We start from the raw sequence: 23,247 nt of genomic DNA, 5'->3' as shown, positions 1-23,247 counted from the left end.
GAGATACTCACTGGAATGCTCTTGAGAGAGTGCTACGCTATTTGAAAGGGACAATGAGTTACGGCATTCACTTTTCCGGGTATCCGAGGGTACTAGAGGGTTATTGTGATGCTAATTGGATTTCTGATGCGGATCAGTTGTATGCCACGAGTGGATACGTGTTCCTACTTGGAGGTGGTGCTGTTTCTTGGAAGTCTTGCAAGCAGACTATCTTAACGAAGTCTACAATGGAAGCAGAACTGACTGCATTGGATACCGCTAGTGCTGAGGCAGAGTGGCTCCGTGATCTCCTGATGGATTTGCCGATTGTTGAGAAACCAATCCCGGCAATTTCCATGAACTGTGATAATCAAACTGTGATCACTAAGGTAAATAGTTCTAAGGATAACATGAAGTCCACAAAGCATGTGAAGAGACGTTTGAAGACTGTCAGAAAACTGAGAAACTCCGGAGTAATTGCATTGGACTATGTCCATACATCAAATAATCTGGCAGATCAATTCACTAAGGGTCTGTCACGCAATGTGATAGAAGGTGCATCGAGAGAACTGGGTTTGAGACCCACATAGAGCCATCAACAGTGGTAACCTATCCTATGTGATCGGAGATCCCGTGAATTAGGATGGCGAAACAAGCTGTTGATTGACTGAGGGAGAGACCCCTTAGATTATAGCTCAGTTTGTTGGAGATGCACCGTCTCTCCAATACTGTTAGGCAGGATGATTAAGTTCTTAATGTGATCCGAGCGGTTTGGTATAGCGGGGATGTTGTCCTACAGAACATCCTATAAGGAACACACCTATATGAGCTCGATTGCTAGTCACAATCTATGAGATGTGGGTAATCTCTAGATGCTCATGAAAAGGCCTCGAAGTGTGACTTATATGCTTCAAACAAAGGGAAGGCACTTGGCAGCCTAGTATCAGTTAAGAGGCTATGTGAAACTCATCTCGCACAAAACTGTCAATTCAAGGTTCTGTCCATTGTTCAGTTGTGGATGAGTGTAGCTAGCTTTCTAGATGGATGTTCAACTTAACAGTCTCCATCGAAACACTGATATATAAAAGGAATGTGGTTCTGAGAACTCCAAACTGCGTACCCTAGAGTTTGGTGGGGATTGTTAGATATTATGGGCTTGGCCCATTTATTTAATAACTCTATTAAACTCTATGGTCCGTACATGTGCATTAATGGTTTTGTACCATATGGGAATTTAATCGAGAGGCGACTCTACTTAAATACTTGGTCATTGGCCGATCTATTTGAGAAGTAAAAGAGGATCACCTGGATGCCACACGCGCGCGCGCGCGCGCCGCCGCCGCCGCCGCCCGGCCCGGCCCGAGCCCGTGCCCGTGCGCGTGGGCGTGGGCGTGGGCGTGGCGTGGCGTGGCGAGGCGAGGCGAGGCAGGCAGGCAGGCAGGCAGGCAGGCGGGCGGCGGCGAGCGAGCGGACGGGCGGGCGAGGCCTTTATTTTTGTAACTCCCGAATTGATTGGAATTGATTGGAGGAGTTTCTGGTAACTCCCGAATTGATTGGAATTGATTGGAGGAGTTTCTGGTAACTCCTGTGACTCCTGGCTCTCCGTCTCCGTCTCTCCCACCGCAGAAGGGAGGTGTGACCCCTCGGTGCCGTCGGCTTCTCGTCTTCTGGTCTCTGGCTATAAAACAAATCCTCCCCTCTCGGTTAATCTCGCTTGGCGAAATACACCACTTTCCAGCAGCGCAAGTTCTTCCCGTTCCACCTCCGGCGAGCACCAGAGATGGAAGAGTAGGCCTCCGGAACGCATCTCCGTCGTGAGCTTCACCTGCTCGGGTGAAGACGGGCGATTACGTTTTTGGGGAGTGTCGGTGGTGGCACGACTACTCGCTGGTGAACCTGTAGCGGTGCCTCTTCACGGCATCCTTTTCTGCACTGCATCGAGCGGGACGACTACAACAGCAAAGCACCACCATGGCTTTTCCTGGTGCGAGCGGCTCCGCCGCAGGGTATAATCTCCTTCACCCTCTTCTGAGTTTCATTATCAGTATCATGATGTTCCTAGGCAATATTGCTTTAATATTCAACATGCTCTGTTTGGTTGATTTGGATGATTTTGCCAGTACTGGTTTTCTGGTTCCTTTTAATTTTGTGATCATCATGATCTTAATATTTGAGAACACATCTTTTATATTTGTGATCATGTCTGTGATGCTTCAGTTATATAAAACGATCATGTCTATGATGCTTCAGCTATGTAAAACAATGTTTCACATATGTTTCGGCTCTACCACTCTCTTTTTTATTGCGTTATTTTTATGGATTAAAATAAATATGAAAATGCCTTATTTGTCAACAGCATTGCAGGTTGTCAACAAAGTGCCTCACCTGACTTTGTGCAGAAGCACTCACCGGAACAACGCATTGTGAGAGATGAACACCTTCGAGATGTGTTTTCTCTTATCCAGAGGCGTCCACCCCTCGCACGTGAAGGCTTACGGTTGGAGCTAGCAGCTTGCATGTTGAGGTCGAGAAAGGTAGAAGAACAAGTAATATAGGACGCGCGCGCGCGTGTATATATATATATATATATATATATATATATATATATATATATATATATATATATATATATATATATATATATATATATATATATATATAACTACTACCACGTAGCTAGTTACAAAATAACTTATTCTGTAGCCACCTTGAGTTACGATAATTACTATATTAATATACGAGATTATAGTAGCTCCTTACTAAGTGATTTACTATAACGTTATGATAAATATCCCTATGTGTTATAGTAACCCAACTATCGTAAATATGTATTGACATTATCGTAAATTAGTATATAAAATTATTGTAAATGGAAGTGGCTATATAATAACTTATTTTGTAGCTGGCTACGAATATACTCTATATGGAAGATATATAACTTTTCGCTGGGACAATTGATTTTGTATGCCTATGTTGTTGGTGCTCTAAAAGATGATTTCTTTGTCTTCCCTAACTCCTCTAGTGAAGCTGAGGGCCTTAAACCGGAGAAAGGAACACAAAAATTCTCTTCCATCTTTTTTTAGTCCGTTCATTTTTTTACCGTCTCCCTCTAACTACCGAACAATAGAGAGTTTCCTCTATCCGGATTTATGTATATAACCCGTGCTCATACGAGTCAGAATAACTCTGGTCTAGGGCGATATGGAGTCCGATTCGAAAACGTATTGAGTCGTGTATGCTCTTGTGAAAAAAAGACCTTACCCAATATGATTAGTATATATATAGTAAATTCAGTTTTTTCCTCTTTTTCTATTCCATCATCTGTCCGGCCTTTTTTCTTTTTTTTTGTCTGGACTATCTCATTAGTTACCGTATCCGTTTTCATTTTCATATTTGATTTCCCTTTTTGTTTTTTCTTCTCTCTCTTTTTCTTTTATTTCTTTTATGGACTATCAAGTCCGTTTTTCTCATGCATTTTCCCTTACTATTTTGCATGTCATTTTTGTTTTCTCGATTCTCTCAGGGTTTTTCTTATAAGCATAAAAATAAATAATAAACACAATATATTATAGGTCTTTGGATCTTTCATCTTTCCCTAATCCTTAATAATCAAATATTTCAACTACTAAATTATTGATGTAATTTGATTAAGAATAAAAATTATTTTCATTATAACCTAGATCAGCGAATGGTCTAATTAATTAAATCATGAACAGAAATCTTTGGCAGTCTATTGTCCATTCTAACCGGGAGGCGATAGTGGGGGTGGCGCCGCCAGCAGACGCAACACCGCAGGAGGGGTTGGCGGCGGGGCGGCAAGGTGGCCATCGACGACCTGTCAGGGTGGGGAGGCGAGCGGGGGAGAAGGAGAAGGGGGTGGGGAGGAGGTGGCGAACGTCGGCGAGGCGGCGGCGAAGCGGACACGACCGCCAACGGCGGTGCCCTAGCGAGCAAGGCGGGCTGCCTGCAGGGATTCCTTTTTGCACTGAACTTTTCCGCTCTTTCATGGATAATTAAATATGCTCTTATATATCTACTTATTTTGCACTACAGAAGAAATTTACTAATTTGGCTGGTATTATTCTAAATTGCACTTTATAGAATGTTCTAATTTAACTATTGCTTCATTTCAAAAATTTAATTATTGCTTCATTGCTGATGGATTAAATGCAAAATATACATATCTTTAGTAACTAAGTGGAGATACAAATTTTGATTTTCTCCCGTTGCAACGCATGGCCATGTTCCCTAGTAAAAAAAAAAAAGGATGCGTGGCTCCACTACCAACAGGAAAATAGGGGAGAAAGGACCTGATAGTATGGTTGGTGTGTGATCCTGTGTTGATGTAGGGTACTGAGCGCTCCAGTAGTCGTAGTGCATATTTTACTTAATACGTTTGACATGCAATTCTTCTGTGTATGCTCATAAAAAGAATAAATAAAAGAAATTGACACAAGAGCCTGTCTGAGTGGTGTTTAACTGTTTGTGCTTTTGTCCGAGGCTGACGGAAACAGAGACCTCCATCGCTACTTTACCTGTTGTCCCTTTTTTCTCACCAACAGACAGGAGTTGAAGTGTATGTATATGAAAGGAAGAAAAATACATGGCATTGGCATCTGTATATATCATATATGATGTCTCCTGCTCCTGCTATCTGATCGCAGAGCGATGAGCTGTGAAGAAGTTAAAGTCAGGATGGTGTGCTCCCACTTGCTTCAGCCAAGAGGATGCTGCCCAGTAGAGGTCAGAATGGGATGATGAGACTGATAACCTAGCACTACCAGCAGCAGAAGCATTTGGTGATCCACCACCACTACCAGCAGCTGCAGGCATGTGATGCGGCTCCGTCCAGAGCCGCTTCCCTGCTTCCATTCTGTAGGTCGCCAGTCCGAATGGGGAAAGCGCCACGGTCCTGTCGCCACCGCATCTCACTATGATCTCATCTGCAATGCAACCAACCTATTCATTTCAGTTCAGTTTAATTTGTCCGTGCCAGGAATCACCATCGCCGCAAACACACGTTATGCAGCAATCTTGTTACATGCATATATATAGTATGACCAACCCATTAATATCATATCATATATGCACGCATGCACTACAATACTGAAGTAATAACAGGCCTGTTTGTCTTTCGGGGAGGTGGAAACAACTTCGTTAGAGTAGGCTCTTTCTCCACAATGCAAGAAGCTAGATTGGATTGCAGCAACTACATACTCAAGCATATATAATGCACGAAACTAAGACAACAGTTTGCATGCAACGAACAAGAGATGTACGGGGTGGTAATCTACACGTTTTGGAATATTTGGAAGGAAAGGAATAGGAGGATTTTCCAGAACAGCTCCATGGATGCAAGGCAGGTGGCCTCCAAAGCCAAAGACGACATCGAACTACATGGGAGGGCGTTCAATAACAATTTCAATTAGTGTTTTCGGTGCTCCCATAGCAGAGAAAGTGTTTTGGGTGTGCATTTAGGCCTTCGGCCATTCTGTACATAAACTCTTATTCTTATCTTAATTGAGAGGCAGAGCTCTTGCCATATTTTTTTTTAAAAAAAACAAGAGATGTACTGTGAATGGAATTCCTTTCGATCATGCATAGAACAGAAGGGTACCGTACCTTGAAACACCGTTGAAATAGAATGGTAGGTAAGGAAACATGCAGAAATTCCCTTCAGGTTCCCATGATAAGGGATATGGTAAATAGGATACCTGATGAATGAAGGATAAGTCAGAGCAAAAGTGAACATATATATCTCGGAAAGGCAGAATCACAATGGACAGCGCTAGAAAAAGGATGAATCATTAAAGGCATCTATAGCTTTATTTATTATAGCTTCCTCATGTTGCTGGAATCTCATTCTCTATACTGTCAAAAAGGTAACAGTAGATATTGTTCTGCCATATAATCTCCAAAACAAATTGCAATAGATGGATGAAATTTGGTACAAAAAATGAAGTACCATGCTACCGATAGCCAGCTTGAAGGTGACAATTCTGCGCTTTTCAGAGATGTCAAGCACGGATAGTCTTGTGCCAGCTCTGCCACCTGATCGTAAGTAACACACTACTTCAAAATTACTGCCGCATTGCCTTAGTCTTTCAACTTGAGAGATTATTAGACTGTTCAGCAGTCATATAGCATACATATGTTAGGACTAGTGGTACCTTGTCTGCAAGAGGAATTCTCTCATAGGGTGGGTCGCATTCACTGTACTGGAAATTCAAGTATCCACCTTGCTTTGAACGAACAGTAGGATCATCCAAGTCTTCATGGCTTGAATCATACGATGACGCGGCATCCCAAGACCTGGAATCCTTGTCGCCGACGCTATTATCGTCGCTCCAAGAATCAGTCTCGCTTTCCATGCTCCTGCTGTGTGGGTTTTCATCAATTCCAATCGGCATGCACAGGAAATTGTTGGTCAGTTCCCAGAGAACGAAAGAGCTAGACTAGAATGTTGCCTGAAATGCAACTCATGAGAGAAAGCTAAGCAAAGTCAGGCATCAATTCAGATAATAAGTAGGGCGAACCTGGGGACACCAGCAAGAGCCTTGGCGGTGTATATCTGAATAGCTGATAGGTAGGGAACGAAATGCTGGGTAATTGACTTGCCCGTCGTCTGAAGATGGACAGGAACAGCGAGGCCGTACGTGCTGCTCTCTGAATAATGCTCCCACAGATCCTCCATGGTGAAGTAGTCGACCGAGTGTTTCTTCTCCAGTTGCCAGACAGTGTCTGGCCCTCGGAAACAGTCCTTGTATATAAAAAGGACAAGAAAAACAGTCGAATTATTGTTGATTGACGAGAACAGAGCCTGATGGTGTTGGTAACAGTAAAGAAAATATATATTTTTTTTTTTGCTCACAGGTGCAAAATGGTAAGGTGAGCAATCACTAGAAAAAGTATCATACATATATTATCAGTAAGTGCAAAAAAAATTGGACATCTCTATTAGGAATGATCAGACTAGGACACTTGATTGTGGAGAATGCAAATGCAGGAGCTAGCCAGCACAAGATTGGTAGGAATGGATATCAGAGGTGTCGTCTCACCATGGGCGCTGATCGCCACGGCAACCGTGGAGTGGCGGCCTCCAGGAAGACCTCTAGATTGCTGCTCCTGCTCACCATCCCCCCTCCCTCCCTCAGTCAGTCTTTCAAGTCCAACACAACACAACACAGGAATGCGATGACTGACGCCTGTGTATTTATGCTTTGCTTAGGTGATAGGAAAGAAGAAGCGAGAACCTCATCCACGGCGTTGAATGATAATAATGATGCCAGCCATGGCATACAGCACAGGTAGGCGTGCCAGTCGTAGGCTAGCACATTCAGAGGCAGAGCCTGCTGCTGGTCAAGTCAAAAGCCGGGTGGATAGCATAGCATGGAATAGCACAATGGAGATGGAGATGGTTTCACAGCACAGCACAGGACCTGATCAATGTGCTGCACGCCTGCACGGATTAATAAAATGAGTCGCCTTCCCTCCCTCAATTTGCTGCACGCCTGCACCCAGTGACAGTGATACTATGGCCTTGGGTGGCAGGGTGTTGAGGTTCAGAAATGGCTGGCGGCTGGCTGGGTTCCTCAGGTTTCGTGGTGCAATTGCAGTTGCAGGGCCAGGGATGGTGGAATGGAACATGAGAGGAAGAAAACAGGCTACTTTATTACTTGTGGCGCAGGCCCTGCCGTTGGAATGGAATTGGGTTGGGAGTGGGACAGCCACAGCCTGCAAGAGAAGACTAGTGTAGTGGCTGGCTCCAAAATTGTAAGATTTGGGAGTAGTGGTGGAGACCCAAAATGGCCTAGGCTCCACCCAAAAGGGCAGGCAGCATGACAAAAAAAAAAGGAGGAAAACGACTTTATTTATTATACTAGTCAAAATAAGAACAAGATAGGGAAAGAAAGCGCGCCATGGTATGGGATGGGAGTGAGACCTCCACCAAGCTAACCTTTTTTTTTTTTGAAACTCACCAAGCTTAGCTAACCTTGAGGCTGAGGGAGGCGAAGAGCAGAGCAGGGCGCTGCCGCTGTCGCAGCTGGCAGCCGCACACAAGAAGAACTCAACCGAGTTGGATGAGGAAGGAAGACGGAGGCCGTCGCGACGCCATGTGTCCCACTCCCACCCTTCACCGCAGCCGTCGTGCTCCTGCTCCAGCAGCTCCACGCGGCGGCCGCCCGCAGTTTCAGTTACCATCAAGCTGCAGCAGTACCAGCACTGTACTGCAGCAAGTCATTCATATACTAACGAATCTCAGCCGCACACAGGACTCAATAGTTTATAGTACTAGCGATACAAAATGAGATCAAGCCAAACTATTTTATGTTACTAAATCAGAACCGGGTGATTTAAACTCAACAGATACTCCTACTTACCACAAGGGAAGACTGGTCCAAGAAGGCTCTCAAGATCCTGAAAGAAGCAATATGGGCACTTGAATATATTCCCTGCTACAATTTACCAACACAGAGTTCTAGCAATTCCCAAATTTGTTTGCCAACACTAGCTCTTGGCTGAAGAAATGGGATCGTTTTGCATAGGGAGTATCATCGATCGATTCACCACGAAGAAACGCATGCCATGCCATGAGGCCATGACGTGACACACAAATAGGCTAGTGGTGGCAGTGCCATGACTATTCAACCGAAATTAACTGCTCAACAGAAAATGAAAGTGCGTGCAGCATGCATGAGAAAGTTGATAAATGCATGGCAACACGTCAAAGAAACAGCATGCATGTGGAAGTAGCTAGTAATGCGAGCCCCATTCCCAATGCGCCAAAAATCATGCCCAGTCAGCTCGATCCCAATTTCCCCCATCAAGGTGGAGGTGGATGAGAGAACATCTGTCATTAATACGTGCTCGAAAATCGCCAAGCTAGCTAGCGATCGCCGTTCACCGATGGGGTTCGGTTTCGTTTTCCGAGTAGCGGAGTACTGGAGTAGGGTATGGGTGGGGACGGAGAGGCTGAGCCACGCGTCAGGCGGCGGGCAGCCGGCGGTGGCTTAGGTGCCGCCGGCCGAACCGAATGGCAAGAAGGTTGGAAAGGCATCTGCTGAATGATGCGGTGATCGCAGCAGCGGTGAGCAACAAGCTTCAGAGTTCAGACTTCGGACGACAAGAAGGAGAAGAAGTCGGCCCAGGGCCCAGAGGGAAGAAACAAGGAAAGCCCAGCAAACCTTGCGGCCTGTCCGAAAGAGAAGGGCTCAAACCCGTTACTGCTTTTCCTCCGTCCATTGAGGGTGCAGGACTGCAGGTGCTCCTGGAAACATGCCCCCCCAAAAAAAAAGCAACAGAAAATAGATCAATACGATTTGATACATCATCCAAGTAAAATTTGAAGTGCAACAAGTATTTGTGCTAGGCGATTAAAAAAAAGTTGAAAAAGCTCTTCAATAATTGCGAGCTTGTCCTCACCCGCTGGGAGCACAGCAAATGGCAAAGCCAAAGCTGCCAGACAAGAACCAGATCACATTGTTCTTCAGAATCCAGAGGCCCTGTTCGTTTCTCTTATAATTCATCTTTTTCAGCTTGTTTTTTCTATCGGAACAGTGTTTTTCTCTCACAACAAATCAACCGGAACAGTGTTTCGGCTTGTTTTTTCAGCGAAGCAAACGGGGCCTAGTCAACTTGGTTTTGGTTCACTACTTCACTCTGAATTTGGGTAATCTGGAACCTAAGCTGCAACTTGACTCTGCCCTCTTCAGGGCACATTTTGGTAGCCCTCGTCATGGACCCCTGGAGGATATCCATGGCTTATGTGCTTCCAGGCAAGCTCTGGTTAGTTACATTGTTTTTGCTCCAGGCCTGTTCGCTTGAACTTATCAGCCGGCTTATCAGCTAGAGTCTACAGTATTTTTCTCTCACAACAAATCAGCTAAGGCCGGCTTATCAGCCGGCTTTAATACCAGCCGAACAGGAGACATACATGGACACATGGTAGTCAGTACGGTACAGTACACAGGCTGTTGTATACAGTACCACCATCAGGCGCATGAAGCTATTACAGCTACACTCGTCCATGCGCGTATGCATACCCCCTTCTATACAATGTGGGGCGGTATTATTTTTCCATTTTTTTTTGACGAGGCAGGCAAACAAACGCCCTCTTCTCTTGAGAAGGTTGCTCTGCCCTCCCTAGAACTTGAATTCCTTCTTTTTCGACTTCCCATCCTTCTCCTGCTGCTTCCTCTTCCACTTGCTTGCGTTCTGCACACCAAACAATAAAATGCGCCACTGTTGGTTGTGTTCTCTTGTTTAGGAGAAACCAAGCCAAAAGAATAAAACAAAACGTGCGTACCTCTGCCACCATGTCGCTGAAGTCTTCCTTCTGATTCCGCAGCTTCTCCTCCTCTCTGTGCTTCTTCATACCTGTTTCATGGTTGGCGGATTATTCGCCAATACATCATCCATAACCTCCAATTCCTCAGGCTGTATGGTGACATCCACCTTATCAGACTTCTGGTTCTTGAGAAGATCGACCTGCACAACAGAACCAAAACAAGGCCTCAGCGAGCCAAAAGTAGCATCCCATACCTAGCAACGCAAGCACAGTTGTATCAAACGAAGACCATCGTAAGCAGCCTTACAGTAATAAATGGCATTAAGAGTTAAATACATGCACAAAATACAGAAATAGTTTAACATGTTCTTTAGTTAAACTTACTCCCTTGAGTAATACTAAAACCAACTTTCATGTTCGTTTTAACAGTATTGCAATCATGGTCTGCAAATGTGTTTTTGTAAAGAGTGGGGGAAAAAAAGCTACTCACTTCTCTAGCTATCTACCCAAATCATAACAATGCTAGAATCTAGATGAGTAGTAACTATTATATAGGTAAAACAGAAAGGTTCAATAATGTCCTACACAACCTTAATGAGCAATAACAACAGGGGCAAAGAATGCTACTACTGCACATCTAATGATAACAGTAAGTTGATAAATCAAATGGCTGAAATCTAATACAATTTGTCATAAGCAGTTCTACTTGAGCTATATCATCTAAGGGCGTACATCGTTAGACACATCTCTGGATTCACTTTGGTTCCAAGTGCATGATGCTACCATCAGCAGTTTTTGGCAATGCAATGCTAGGTGGATAAATACAGTAGGAAGCAAAATCAACCAAGGTTAGACATTAAACTTTTCCAGAGCAATTATAATAAGTATATAATATAATAGGAGGCATGCTACCTCAATCACATCTGGCCTGGCACATATATGTTTCAGTTTTGCAATCTTCATCCTCCGTTGCAACTGGAAAAACACAAAAGAGATGCAATTTCAAGGTAATGAGCACAGAACGTAATCCCTGATTCGGTGTAACAATAAACAGTCAAGAGACAGAAGAACAAACTTTCTTCTGCTTATTGGATACACCCCCTTCCTTCTTTTGCTGGGCCTCCTGTGCGTCATCGTCTGAGTCAGATCCATCCCCCTTCTTGGCCGCATCAGTGCCAGCCTCATCCTTCTCACCATCCTACCAGCAAGATAGAAACCCAACAGTCAAATTACAGAACAGCATCAAGAGCACTAACTACACTGCGACGTCACTGTCTCCGGGTCCTTTGTTCAAGTTGGTAAAAATGGCAATCACTGAGAATAGTGAGATTACCTCGGTGGCAGCGGGGGCGTCCTTGAAGGTGAACTTGTCGAAGATTTCCTTAAAGTCGGCGAGGAGGGCGTCGTCAAGCTCGGCCTTCTCCGGCACGTACTCCACCTGCGGCGAAGCCACACACCACGTGGTTCCTTAGAGGTCAGGCCAAAACCATTTCCAAGCTAAACCCTCACGAGCCCGATAATTTCCTCCGCACCTGGGGTTTCGGATCGGCATTCTCCTTGGCGCCGTCAGTCCCGCCTCCTCGTCAGCCTCCGCATACGCCGCCTTGTTCTTCTGCTTGCGGCGGCGGCGCTCACTCTCGCGGGACTTCTTCCGGTCCTGCACGGCGGAGTCGGCAGACCCGTTGTGGAGGTCAGACTCAGAGGTAGGGTTCGTTGCCGGATCAACCTAGGCGGCGGCCATGGCGATCGGCACCGGTGGTAGGATTAGGAACGAGGATCCGGAGGATTCCGGTACCGTTGCGGCCGGTACGAGGAAGGCCCTGCCAAAGGCCTTCTCCTCCACTCCCAGGCTGGGCCGTTTCATGGCCCAATAGACAGGCCCATGCCATGTCGGACTCGAGCTCGGATTACGATTCGCGCCAATGAGCGCCGAGCGAGGAGAGGATGGTTAGCGCAAAAGTCCTAATTCGAGTCGGACCAAGATAAGAATCCGACTAAGCATGTTTAGTGTGGTCATCAATCAAGAATGCTACTCCTAATAAGAGAGATAAACATACATATCCCCTTCCCCGCAGCGGGCAAACACGCAAATCCCATCCCACCATCGATCAATCGATCAGTCCACTCAAAGCCAGGATCTTGGAGAAGTGCGATTATTTCGTTCGTGCGGATCCGGCGACGTATATACGGCGGTCGTCCTCTCGTCACTCGTGGAGATGGAGGAGTCGGCGTGCTCCGCCGCGCCGCCAGCCGCCGGCGCGCGGGGGCGACGGGCATCGTGGTCCGCCTGAGGCTGCCGCGCGCGTGGACGCCGGAGGAGGACGCGCGCCTGCGGCGGCTGGCCAAGGAGAACGGCTTCGGGAACTGGCACCGCGTGGCGCGCGGGCGGTCCGCCAGGTCCTGCCGCGACCGCTGGCGCCACCACCTCGCCCGCGACGTCTACCACCTCCCCTTCACCGCGCGCGACGACGAGGAGCTGCGACGCCTGGTGGCGCGCCTCGGCGGCGGCCGCTGGAAGGACGTCGGCCGCGCGGTGTACGGGCGCACGTCGCGCGTCATGAAGCAGCGATGGAGGGAGATCCGCGAGACGCCGGCGGCCAAGAAAAGCGGCGGTGCGCCGCCCGCGCTGGCGCTGCCGCCATCCGACGACGACGGCGGTAATCAAGACCTGGAGGAGATCGCCGAGGATACGTCGACGAGGCAGCAGGGCCCAGCTTGCCACTACGACGCCGTCACGCCGACGACATTCTGGCTTCGACGTTCGCTTCGTGCAATCTTGCCATGCACGCCATGGATCCCAGGGCCGGAAGCCTCGTGTTAGGTTTTGCCTGCATGGCGGTTTGAGAGCATACACTACGCGCAAAGCTAGGCCTTGTTTAGATCACCTCCAAATTCCAAGTTTTTTCACTCTCTCTCCATCACATCAATATTTAGCCGCTTGCATGGAGCATTAAATGTAGATAAAAAAATAACTAATTGCACAGTTTAGTTGGAAATCACGAGATGAATCTTTTGAGCTTAGTTGGTTCACGATCGGACAATATTTACCAAATAAGACGAAAGTGCTACTATTCATCGGTTTGAAATTTTTTGCAATCTAAACATGGCCCTAGTGCAACTCTTGGTTCATGTCCTTGTCTGTCTCAAAACTATGCAGGCATGTAAAAATTTTTGTTTTATTTTTTGCGAGGAGGCATGTAATGTGTTACTATTGTGATATGGTATACAGTTCAATTGTATGTACATACAGAATCATCTGAATTTGATCAACACTTGTAAGCATGCAGCAGTGGTAGTAGTACAAGGTACAAACAGATAAGAATGTGGTAGTGGTTGTAGTAGTACAATGTACAAAAGAGGGCAGGTTAGGACCAAAACATGTTACACCACTTGTAAAATTTCTCCACCATATGGGCGGCTCTTACATACACTGTCAAAAAAACGAAGATACAGCTTTTACACCTTTGCATTGGCTTGTATGCACATCAACCTAACTAGCCTCTCTAACCTAATTTTCTACTTTCACTATCATTATTCTGTAGGGGTACGAGGAAAAAGAATCATTTCTCTGTAAACGAATGGAAAAATGGGGCTAGGTGTTGGTGTGTATCTGGATGTTACATGGCAGACGGCTTTGGGCATGAGCATCAGCCAAATCCATGGAAACCGGCAGATTGGTACGAGTTCGACAGCTTTGGTAGCTTGAGAACTGCGAGCACACCTGCTGCCAGGGAGAAGACCGAAGCCAAGGCGAACGCTGGGATGTTTCCTCCCCCATACAGAGCATCCCATGGACCTGCTCCGAGTGAGACTACTATCTGTAAATAAAATGTAAGCATTAGTGTATGGACATCTTTCACAACTATGCATACAGCAGACGGTTCAAAACAAAAATGGTAGCTGCTAACCTGCGGAACTACAATAGCGAGATTTAGGACTCCTGTGGCCAAACCTGGAGATGGGGCACAAACAATATCAGTCAGTGTGATTCACAAGGGCATAATAAATAACAGTGCTAATATATCTGCAACACGAACCTTGTCCACCTCCTGTACCGGCAGTCAGCTCAGCAGTCACAGAAAATGGAACGCTATAAGTGATCTGCAATGCGTAAGAGCAAAGCATAAGACAGCTTCCAACTTAATTCACAAAGAACAATGTGATGAGTCTGGTCCTGATACTTACGGAGAGTGGCAATCCGAGAAGAGAGAAAACAATCAATGCTGTAGTCTTGACTGTTTTATTTGCCCCAATGATGTGATGGAGTTTGCTTGAGTACAGATCAGAAGAGATCCAACTTAGTATTGTTGTAGCCATCATGCAAATAAACACTGTGAAGTTGCTAATGGCCCAAACCAATCTTGCACCAATCATCCGGCATAGTGGATCAACAAGGAAGGAACCAACGCCAAGGACAACCTACACAAATGGAGTAAATATTACAGTTACAAACTTACGTTGAGATATACAAACACTAAAAACACTAGCAATACAAATTGATCGCAAGTTCTTACTGAATTCAATAGCAAACCAAATGCACCTTCTCGGACACCATTGTCATAAGCTTTCCTCTCACTCAGATCTCCATTTGGATCCCCATGGTAAACTTCACGCCCCATCCAGTCAGTGTCAAAAAGAAAAAAGGGAAACCATGACAACTGCAAAGAAAATAAAACAAGGGTAAATCATCAATCTAGAAGATGGAAAACAAACCATCAGCAAGTGTCAGTAGGCATGTATATATGTAATCTGCTAGCATACCCATGTTAGGGCCATAACTACAAGCACTGAATGCATCCCAGGAGGTAGATGCCTCATGCTGGTCAAAATGTTAACCAAAACTGCTCCAGGTCCATCATTGAAGACTCCACTGTCTGTGTTGGAATTCGCATTTAGAAATTCCTCAGTGTTGTTAGCCGACAAATTGTTTCCATCCACATGGCCATTAGGAAATCTTTCATTGTTTGGTTCATTCAATGCATGGGCATCATCTCTAGAACCATTCAGTAGAGGAGCAGAATCTGATAGTCCTTGTGCATTTTTTGGCTCTAGTGGGATCTCTTCAGCGAAGTACAGGGTAACAGACATACAAAACAAAAGAAATACCTGCAAAATTCAGCTTGCTAAGCTTTGGCATACACAGTCCTTAAAAGAACCATAGAACATCTAAGAAGGATCCTTAGTGCATAAGTACTAGCTTCAAATTCCAAGGGCAGTTACAGAATTTCTGAAAACATACAACTGCAACTAAGAAAGCTGCTTTCAAATCACCACAAGCTTCACAGCAGGCTCTTGTCGTTAGAAAAGGAAACCACCTGCACAAAGAACAAGCAGGCAAGCTCAATTCTCATAAAGAAGTAGTTTTTGTTGACTAGGGAGAATTTGGGAGAAATTATATGTGAACTTGGTGGACCAAGAAGCACCTAATAAGAGGACCAAATGTCAAAAGATGGCATGAAGAGCTATACATGCCATCATCATTTTTTTTATAAGCTTATCTGACTATGCGAGGATTTTCATCATGAAAACAAAAACTGGAAAGGTAAGAGAGCAAACTTACGGGATTGCTAGTTTCCTCTACTACTTTTACAGAATAAACAGAGAAAAAGTCAAAACGCCACACAAATTTTAGCCTATTACTTTTGGATGCAAATTGGCACATATCTTATGGTTTGCTAACTGCACAAGGTACCATTTACATCAATTAGCACAAGTTAAATCAAATGTATAATAACTATCTTAAAGAGAACATCAACTGTCGAACCATAGTCATGTTTACACAAGCACAAAAGAGAGCACATAAAAAAAAACATACTTGTGCCAATCCCCGCTCGCACCAGCTGAAAAACCAAGAATATTTCCAACAGCCATCCATGAGCAGAATATTGCATTTGCAGAATTACACTGATCAGCACCTGCATAATAGAAAGGATCATTGAATAACTAAGACTTGATGGTGAATCCAGCATTAGTAAACTTCCTAAATTTAGGGTAGTAACCACCTGAAAGATCAGCTAGAAGAGCACGAGCAGGACCCTAAACATATCAGAAAGGAAAAAAAATGTTAGGAGAACGTCCATTAAAAGATCTTTTAGTTTTACAATATAACTTCAGCACCAAAGTTGATAAAGACATGGTGCAGGCATGCCAGATCGCAAGCTTACTTGCACTGTATTGTTTGCCAGGTCCAACATCCAGAATCCTAGAATGAAAACCATAGCAGCTCGAAATCTTGAACCTTTATATGTTCTGAATTAAAAAAAAACAGCATTTCAGTGACAAGAAGCTTGATGCAAATAAAAGCAAGCAAGGAACCATTATGATGATTACCTGCAGTGCTCGGTGGTATCCCCTAAGATGTAACCGAGGTCTGCAGAAAACCCGATTAAAGTTACCTATGTATGGAGTCTATCTATTAGATCATGCGGAATTGCGGAGAAAAGGAAATACAATGACCTAGGAAACTTCATCTAACTCACAGCAGCACATATCATTATGCATCCAGCCAAAATAAATGGTCGTCTTCTCCCATACTTTGAACGGCACTTATCACTCCAAACACCAACACAAGGTTGAACCTGGAAAGGCGACGCATCAGCACATAGCTCTAATCCTGGCTATGAATCAAGTCAAGAAAGAAAAAGGAGGGGAGCCTTATTCTCCCTGGGGTGACTTACCACAAAACCAGTTATAGGCCCACAGAGCCAAATAAATGATGCCATGGCATGGTCTATTCCTAGGGTCTGCACAAAATTGAGAAATAAGCAACAGGTGAATACATTGCAGAAATGAGATGTGGGGGCATAAAAAACATAAATGCAGGTCGACCCAGGTGGTTGTTAAAAGTACATTTTAATCAGCATTCCAGCATTTATATGCGACATTACTACAAGTCTTAGACGGTTCAATTTAGCATAGCAATGTGGTATCGATATGAAAACCGAGTGGCGGTTTTGCCTGCTAGCCTGGAGTGTAGAGATGTTTTAGCGGCCATGATTTGTTTGGTGTTAGCCTAGTTCGTAGCCAGATAGTGAGTATTCCCTGTCTTGAGAGTTCAATGTATTGGCAGCAAGCGTTAGTATATCTGAATCTGAAAACAATTGGGTATGTGGAACATTTATACAGCAGACAAGAGTAGGAATAAGCAGTCGGTGTGCGACTGTAATCGGTGCGCGGTGGAAACAGAAATGCAGTCACCCAAAAGAGAAAGCGGTGGGCAAGACGAGATCCACCGGCGCTGCTATCCTAAATGCGCAGAGCAAACAAGGCAGGTCGCGAGAAGGAGTGGGGGATCACAGCAGGGGACGGCCTCCACCAAACCCAAATGAGAGGCCAGGCCAGGCAGCGGAATCTAGCTAGGTAGTAGTACAGCAGCTAGCAAGAGCGTGAGCGAGGAGCGAAGCAGAGGGGTGGGCAGGTGGTGCGCCAACTTGGTAGCAGAATACCTGGATGTATGGCGTGAGGAGGGAGAGCTGCAGCGCCCATCCGAACTGGACGCCCGCGGCGACCATACAGGCGAGCACGAGCTTGGTCCTGTCGGTGGCACCGCGGCTCCGCGGCTGGTGCGGCCCCGACGGGTCCGGGTCCGCGTCCTTGTGCGGCGGCGGCGGCGTCGGGCCCGCGTCCCCTCCGGGAGCGCCGCCGTTGAGGCTGACGAGCTCCATCTCGGCGTCGCGGAGGTGGCGGTAGGGCACTCGGATGGCCGTGGCCCCGGCTCCGGCGTCCATGGCGGGCGCGCCGCAGATCTGGGGCCCGCGGCGTGTAGGGCGCAGTGAGATCTGGGGCTCAGGCAAAGCCGCGGCGGGCGGGTGGGTGGGCAGGAGTCGGAGTCGCTGCCGCAACGGTGGTCGGTCGGAGCCGGAGGGCAGGGCGGGCTGGAGTAGGAGGGTCTCCAGGCAGGGCAGATCAGGGAGAGACGCCTGCCGTGCCGGTGAAGGGAGGGAGGAGTAGAAAATGGGAGGGAAATTGCGCGGAGCGCGTGATGTGATCTTCTGATGCGCCAGCAGCAGACGCGGCACGCAAAAGACTGTTTAGTTAGCGAAATGAAAAATTTCGATGTCATATCCAATGTTTTGATATTGGAAGAGGTTTTTTGAATATTAATAAAAAATTAATTATATAGCTCGTCTAGAAAATACGATAAAAATTTATTAAGCTTAATTAACCTATTATTAGCGCATGTTAGTTACTGTAGCATTTATGGCTAATTATGGCCTAATTAGTTTTAAAATATTCGTCTCGCGATTTCTAACCAAACTGTGTAATTAGTTTTTTTTCGTTTATATTTAATACTCATATATGTGCGGGATGAAAATTTTTTAAACTAATCCGGACCTCACGCGCCGACTCCTGCCCGTCCTACTATTTTATTATTATTTATTAGTAGTCTGCGTCATCGCCCGGCGACTGCCATTTGCGACCCGACCCATTCAACCGTTTCCTCACTGCTTCCTTCCTTCCTCCCATCGTTGTGGTGTGTGAGGCCGCGATTGGCGCTCTGTTTATTATATTACAATAACTCGGTCAGACGCTAACTTGCCAACCCAACTGCAAAAAAGGATCCCCTCTTCCACAAGATTAGCGCTAGCCCTGCAGCACATCAATAATAAGCAGCCTATTCATTTCGTCGATCATAGATTATTTACTGCTGCCTGGTTTGATATGAGAGAAAAATACTATTTCATCTTATAATCTACGATCGTATACGACCAAACGAACAGACCGAAGAAGATCAGTGCACCAACTGCCAGCTGAGTTCCAGCACCATGAAGCCACCACCGACACTACAATTCTATATAACATATATAGATGTGACCCATACGCCTCTTCATTCCTTATTAGTACACCAAAGCTTATAGTACCATATACATACTTAAGGGCCTCTTTGGTATGGTTTATGCCAGCTTCGGCTTCATTTATTTTACGTAAATCGAGGCACTATAGCGTGAAGCCGTTTTGTAAGCCAGGGTTAAAATAAACTAGAAGCCGAAAAAAGCCAGTTTTTCTGGCTTCATCGGCTTTGGCTTCACCGGTGAAGCCGTTTTGAATGAGCCGTACCAAAGGGGACTTAATACACCATGCATGTACTAATTTATATTAGGGATAAGACACAAACACAAAATTTCAACCTATATGCCCCCAAACACTAGAGTACTACACACCGTTCCTCTATCTCAATTATGGATGAAAACGGATCAGATACGAACGGATATCATTCATATTATATTTGTTTTCATATTTCTGTTCGGATTCGGATTCAGACACGGATAGCGTTCGGATACATATACGAATACGGATTGACTCGGTTACGGATACGACTAATGAGTATCGAATACGATATGAATCGGATTCGGAGAAGGTCGGATACAAATATCTATTCGGATATATATATATATATATATCCAAGTGGGAACTTATATATGGGCCAGCTAGCTTAGCTAGGGTTATAGAGGATTGGGCCGTTTGGGCAAGAAGTAATATTTTGGCCCAATTCCAAAAATCACAATTCGAGACAAAAAAAAAACAAAAAAGCAAAAAATTATTGTTTGAGGCCCTAAACAAATTCAAATGAAAATGTTGTAATCAACAAAGTTTCATAACTTTTTGGGATCTAAAACTTTCATTTTGGTTGTTTCTCCATCTGAGATTCTGAGGTCGTTTGAAAAATCCAAATTTTAAATTTGAGAAATTCAAACGTTGTTTTCCTTGACAAGATGATTTCAAATAAAAAAGTTTTCAACTATAAAGTTTCATAAATTTCTGAGATCTACAACTTTTATTTTAGTCATTTGTTCATTCGACATAGTGATAGTAACATTATTCACGAATCTCACACATCTCTCTTATAGTTTATGAAACTACAAGAGAGAGATGTAAATTTTGTGAACAATGTTACTACCACAATCTCGGATGAACAAATGACCAAAATAAAAGTTGTAGATCTTGATGAGTTTTACAACTTTTATATTCATGACTTTTTCAGCTGAAGTCATTTAATGTTTGAAAATAACGTTTGAAGTTGCTATTTTTTGAAATTCAAAATTTAAATAGATAGAATACAGTCACATGCAAAGATGAACACAATAATAGCTATAAGAACACAATAAATTGATAGAACATGATTTTAGAAAATTTTAGAAAATTTTTTTATCAAATTTGAAGTTAGTACGAGAGAGAAAAACTAGTTACAAGTTTTAGCCAAAGATTAAAAAGAGAAATAGGCGTTCTTTAACCATTTCGAAATTGAAATTCAAATAGCATTTTGAAGCACTAAATGATTTCAAACGAAAAAGTTGTAAACAACAAAGTTTCATAACTTTTTGAGATCTATAATTTTTATTTTGATCATTTCTCCATCCAAGGTCATTTGAATAATATCCGGATAATATCCGGATATATCCGATACTTAACCGGATTATCCGATATCCGCCGGATATCGATGATATTACATTCGTATTTGATATCTGCCTAATATATCCGTTTTATCATCCGTATCCGAAAAAAATTACGGATATCCGAGTAACTATCCAGATAAGTGTTCATATTTGTTCGGTCGAACGGATGGTCGAATAAATATCCATACCGTTTTCATCCATAATCTCAATAGGTGGGGTAGTGGAATACCGGAAGGAAGAAGAAAGAGAAAAGACAAAAAAAACCAAGGCAGGAGGAAGTACCAGCAAATAAGTTCACTCATTTTCCCTTGAGGCAAAACTTTCACGTGCATGATCAAGCTCCTGTGAAAACGCATCAAGTAGTTAGAAACTAAGGCAGTGTTCGGCTGGACTGAAATTTTCACTGTTCATACTGGAAAACACTGTTTATGCTAGAATGTTGTGAGGGAAAAATAGTGTTCCGGCTGAAAAAAGAAGCCAACCAACCAACCGAAAACCAACCAGCCGAACATTGCCTAAGGTTAATGCCGCGTTCATAAACCTGGGGTCCATCATGGACCTGCTTCCCAGCAAAAGCTCGGCCCGACAGACGACGTTGCGAACGACGCGCAATTCCTAGGCTGGTCCAAAATACCTAAATGACAAGCCAGAAGGACAATTCAGTCTCCGACCGGAAGGCCTGGCCAAAGAGGAACGGTGCTCGTCTCCGACTCTGGCCCGCCTCTTCGACCGAAAAGCCTCGTTTCCGACTCCGGCCCGTCTCTCCGACCGGAAGGTCTGGCCAACGACTCTGGCCCGCCTCTCCGACCGGAAGGCATCGCTTTCGACTCCAGCCTGCCTCTCCGACCGGAAGGTCTAGCCGAGGAGGAACGACACTCGCTTCCGACTCCGACCCACGTCTCCGACCGAGGATGCACCGGACCTCTGCTTACAACTCTTCTCCGACTGGCGCAGTCAGAGCCGACTGGGACCAACCGACCGGAGACGTCCGCTCGGTGAGAACCCAGGAAACGGGCAGAGCAAGTAAAGCAGGGCGCTCAAGTCAACCGCAATATCAAGGACCGTACCCTGTACACCTACAGTACAGTACCGACAGGGCATGTCAGAAGGGTGCCATGTAACCTTCTAGGCATGTCAGAATCCAAACAGTATTGTGGGCGCTGACGTTTGCTCTATAGTGTTGTGGGCGCCATCAATTTTCATACCAGGCGAACACGGTAAACCCCTCCACATGCCTCTAGGCATCAACAGTGTTGTGGACACCGTCGTTTGCCATACATGGTGAATATGGTAAAACCTTCCACATGTGTCTGACATAAACAGTATTGTGGGCACCTACAATCATCTTGTACCCGATGGCATGGGCAACAAGACTTAGTAGCATACGTACTCTCTCTCTCTCTTGTAAAGCCATCCCCTTTATCTATAAAAGGGGATGCACTCTTTCTCAATATGGACAACTCGAACACACAAAGACGATTCGAACAACCAACGATTGACTCACTCTCTGCTAGCTTTAGACACTCTAAAGCTACACAGAGCACACACTCGAATACATAGCGCATGTAGGAGCTCTCGTAACTCTCGGCCCTTCAGTCCAGAGTCCGACTGGACCTCTTGCACCCCCATCTTTCTTCCTCTCGTTTGTAACCCCACAACAAACTTCTAGCATCTAGACTTAGGAATAAAGTCATCGACCGACTCAGACTGGACATAGGGCACGTTGCCTGAACCAGTATAAACCCTGTGTCATTGAGTGCTAGGCTACATTTGATCACAACATACGGCAAAACTATAAATATTTACATGTTGGTCACTTTTCGCACCGACAGTTGCCACCGTCCGTGGGGAAGACATCGTACGTTCACGCTTTTGGTCATCGGATAGCCCACTTTTCCGCCATCTTCGCCATGGCGGGCTCAAGCGATACGACTCGCTTCGGCTCGCTGGAGTTTCCCGCGCTCCCACCTGTTGGGATGTGGGTTCCACCCATCTTCGAGTTGTCCCAGGCCTTCCTCTTTGGAAGCCTGGATTTCATCGCCGACCGGCTCAGCGTACTACACCTCTGTGAGGAGGCACTTGTTCCAGCGCCCGTCGAAGGGGCGCACTCCGTCGGCTCTGGGACTCCCGGCGACTTCAACAACGAGGCACCTACGCTTCGCTCTGAGCCCACGCTGGGCTCAAACACAATTGTGAGTAACGTACGCTTTGTTATTTACTCGCTATTTACTATTTTTCATTGATTCTCCAGAGGGACCCCGTTGTCCCTGCCACGACCGTCGTGTGACCGATTCCCCTATGGCCTCGCGTCCCCCGTGGACGCATACGCATGGGGGCTCCAAAAGATGCTGGCGTCGCCCCCTCTCGCAGACGAATTCGTGGGGATGGTGGACTACGCTCCCGTCTCTTTTCACGACCTCATGGATGATGATTTTGAGAGCGACGGCTCTAGCATCGGCGACGTCATGGCACCTAGCCACCCTCTGTCCTACGAGTGCGCTATGGTGGATGCTCTGAGATAGCCGCCGATGGTGGTAGAGTCTCTTTAGACCCACACCCCTCTAGACCCTCACGCAGATGCCCTCG

General features: G+C 45.5%; 2 protein-coding genes and 1 long non-coding RNA gene across 7 annotated transcripts; all 3 read right to left on the bottom strand.

Moving 5' to 3' along the window:
• Positions 1-4,504: 4,504 nt before the first annotated feature.
• On the bottom strand, positions 4,505-7,973 carry LOC136468060 (uncharacterized). 5 transcript variants are annotated; one of them, XM_066466919.1, is made up of 7 exons: positions 7,959-7,973; positions 7,038-7,104; positions 6,516-6,739; positions 6,150-6,357; positions 5,945-6,030; positions 5,602-5,693; positions 4,505-4,922 (listed from the first exon to the last, which is right to left on the bottom strand). In XM_066466919.1, the coding sequence occupies exons 2-7, from the start codon at positions 7,038-7,040 to the stop codon at positions 4,630-4,632; spliced, it is 906 nt and encodes a 301-aa protein (XP_066323016.1). In that variant the 5' UTR covers positions 7,041-7,104; positions 7,959-7,973; the 3' UTR covers positions 4,505-4,629. The 5 variants fall into 5 exon arrangements, with proteins under 5 accessions (XP_066323016.1, XP_066323015.1, XP_066323013.1 ...); XM_066466918.1 differs by lacking the exon at positions 7,959-7,973 and adding an exon at positions 7,233-7,840; XM_066466916.1 differs by lacking the exon at positions 7,959-7,973 and adding an exon at positions 7,233-7,247 and having other exon boundaries at positions 7,038-7,138.
• A 1,884-nt stretch (positions 7,974-9,857) lies between these two features.
• Positions 9,858-12,052, bottom strand: LOC136464885 (uncharacterized). The gene is made up of 6 exons (XR_010761295.1): positions 11,800-12,052; positions 11,601-11,705; positions 11,343-11,465; positions 11,180-11,242; positions 10,286-10,467; positions 9,858-10,194 (listed from the first exon to the last, which is right to left on the bottom strand). It is a non-coding gene; the product is annotated as an uncharacterized lncRNA (long non-coding RNA).
• Positions 12,053-13,557: 1,505 nt separating this feature from the next.
• LOC136468059 (sucrose transport protein SUT4-like) lies at positions 13,558-18,286 on the bottom strand. The gene is made up of 14 exons (XM_066466914.1): positions 17,713-18,286; positions 16,945-17,010; positions 16,747-16,845; positions 16,598-16,662; positions 16,432-16,516; positions 16,270-16,303; positions 16,083-16,182; positions 15,507-15,582; positions 15,029-15,373; positions 14,782-14,925; positions 14,453-14,686; positions 14,305-14,368; positions 14,176-14,219; positions 13,558-14,085 (listed from the first exon to the last, which is right to left on the bottom strand). The coding sequence occupies exons 1-14, from the start codon at positions 17,992-17,994 to the stop codon at positions 13,915-13,917; spliced, it is 1,809 nt and encodes a 602-aa protein (XP_066323011.1). The 5' UTR covers positions 17,995-18,286; the 3' UTR covers positions 13,558-13,914.
• Between the last annotated feature and the right edge of the window lie 4,961 nt (positions 18,287-23,247).

The sequence above is a fragment of the Miscanthus floridulus genome, chromosome 7 (assembly GCF_019320115.1).
Source record: "Miscanthus floridulus cultivar M001 chromosome 7, ASM1932011v1, whole genome shotgun sequence".
NCBI lineage: Eukaryota > Viridiplantae > Streptophyta > Magnoliopsida > Poales > Poaceae > Miscanthus > Miscanthus floridulus.
Note: the sequence above shows the minus strand (reverse complement) of the source record. Positions and strands in the feature narration are given on the sequence as shown.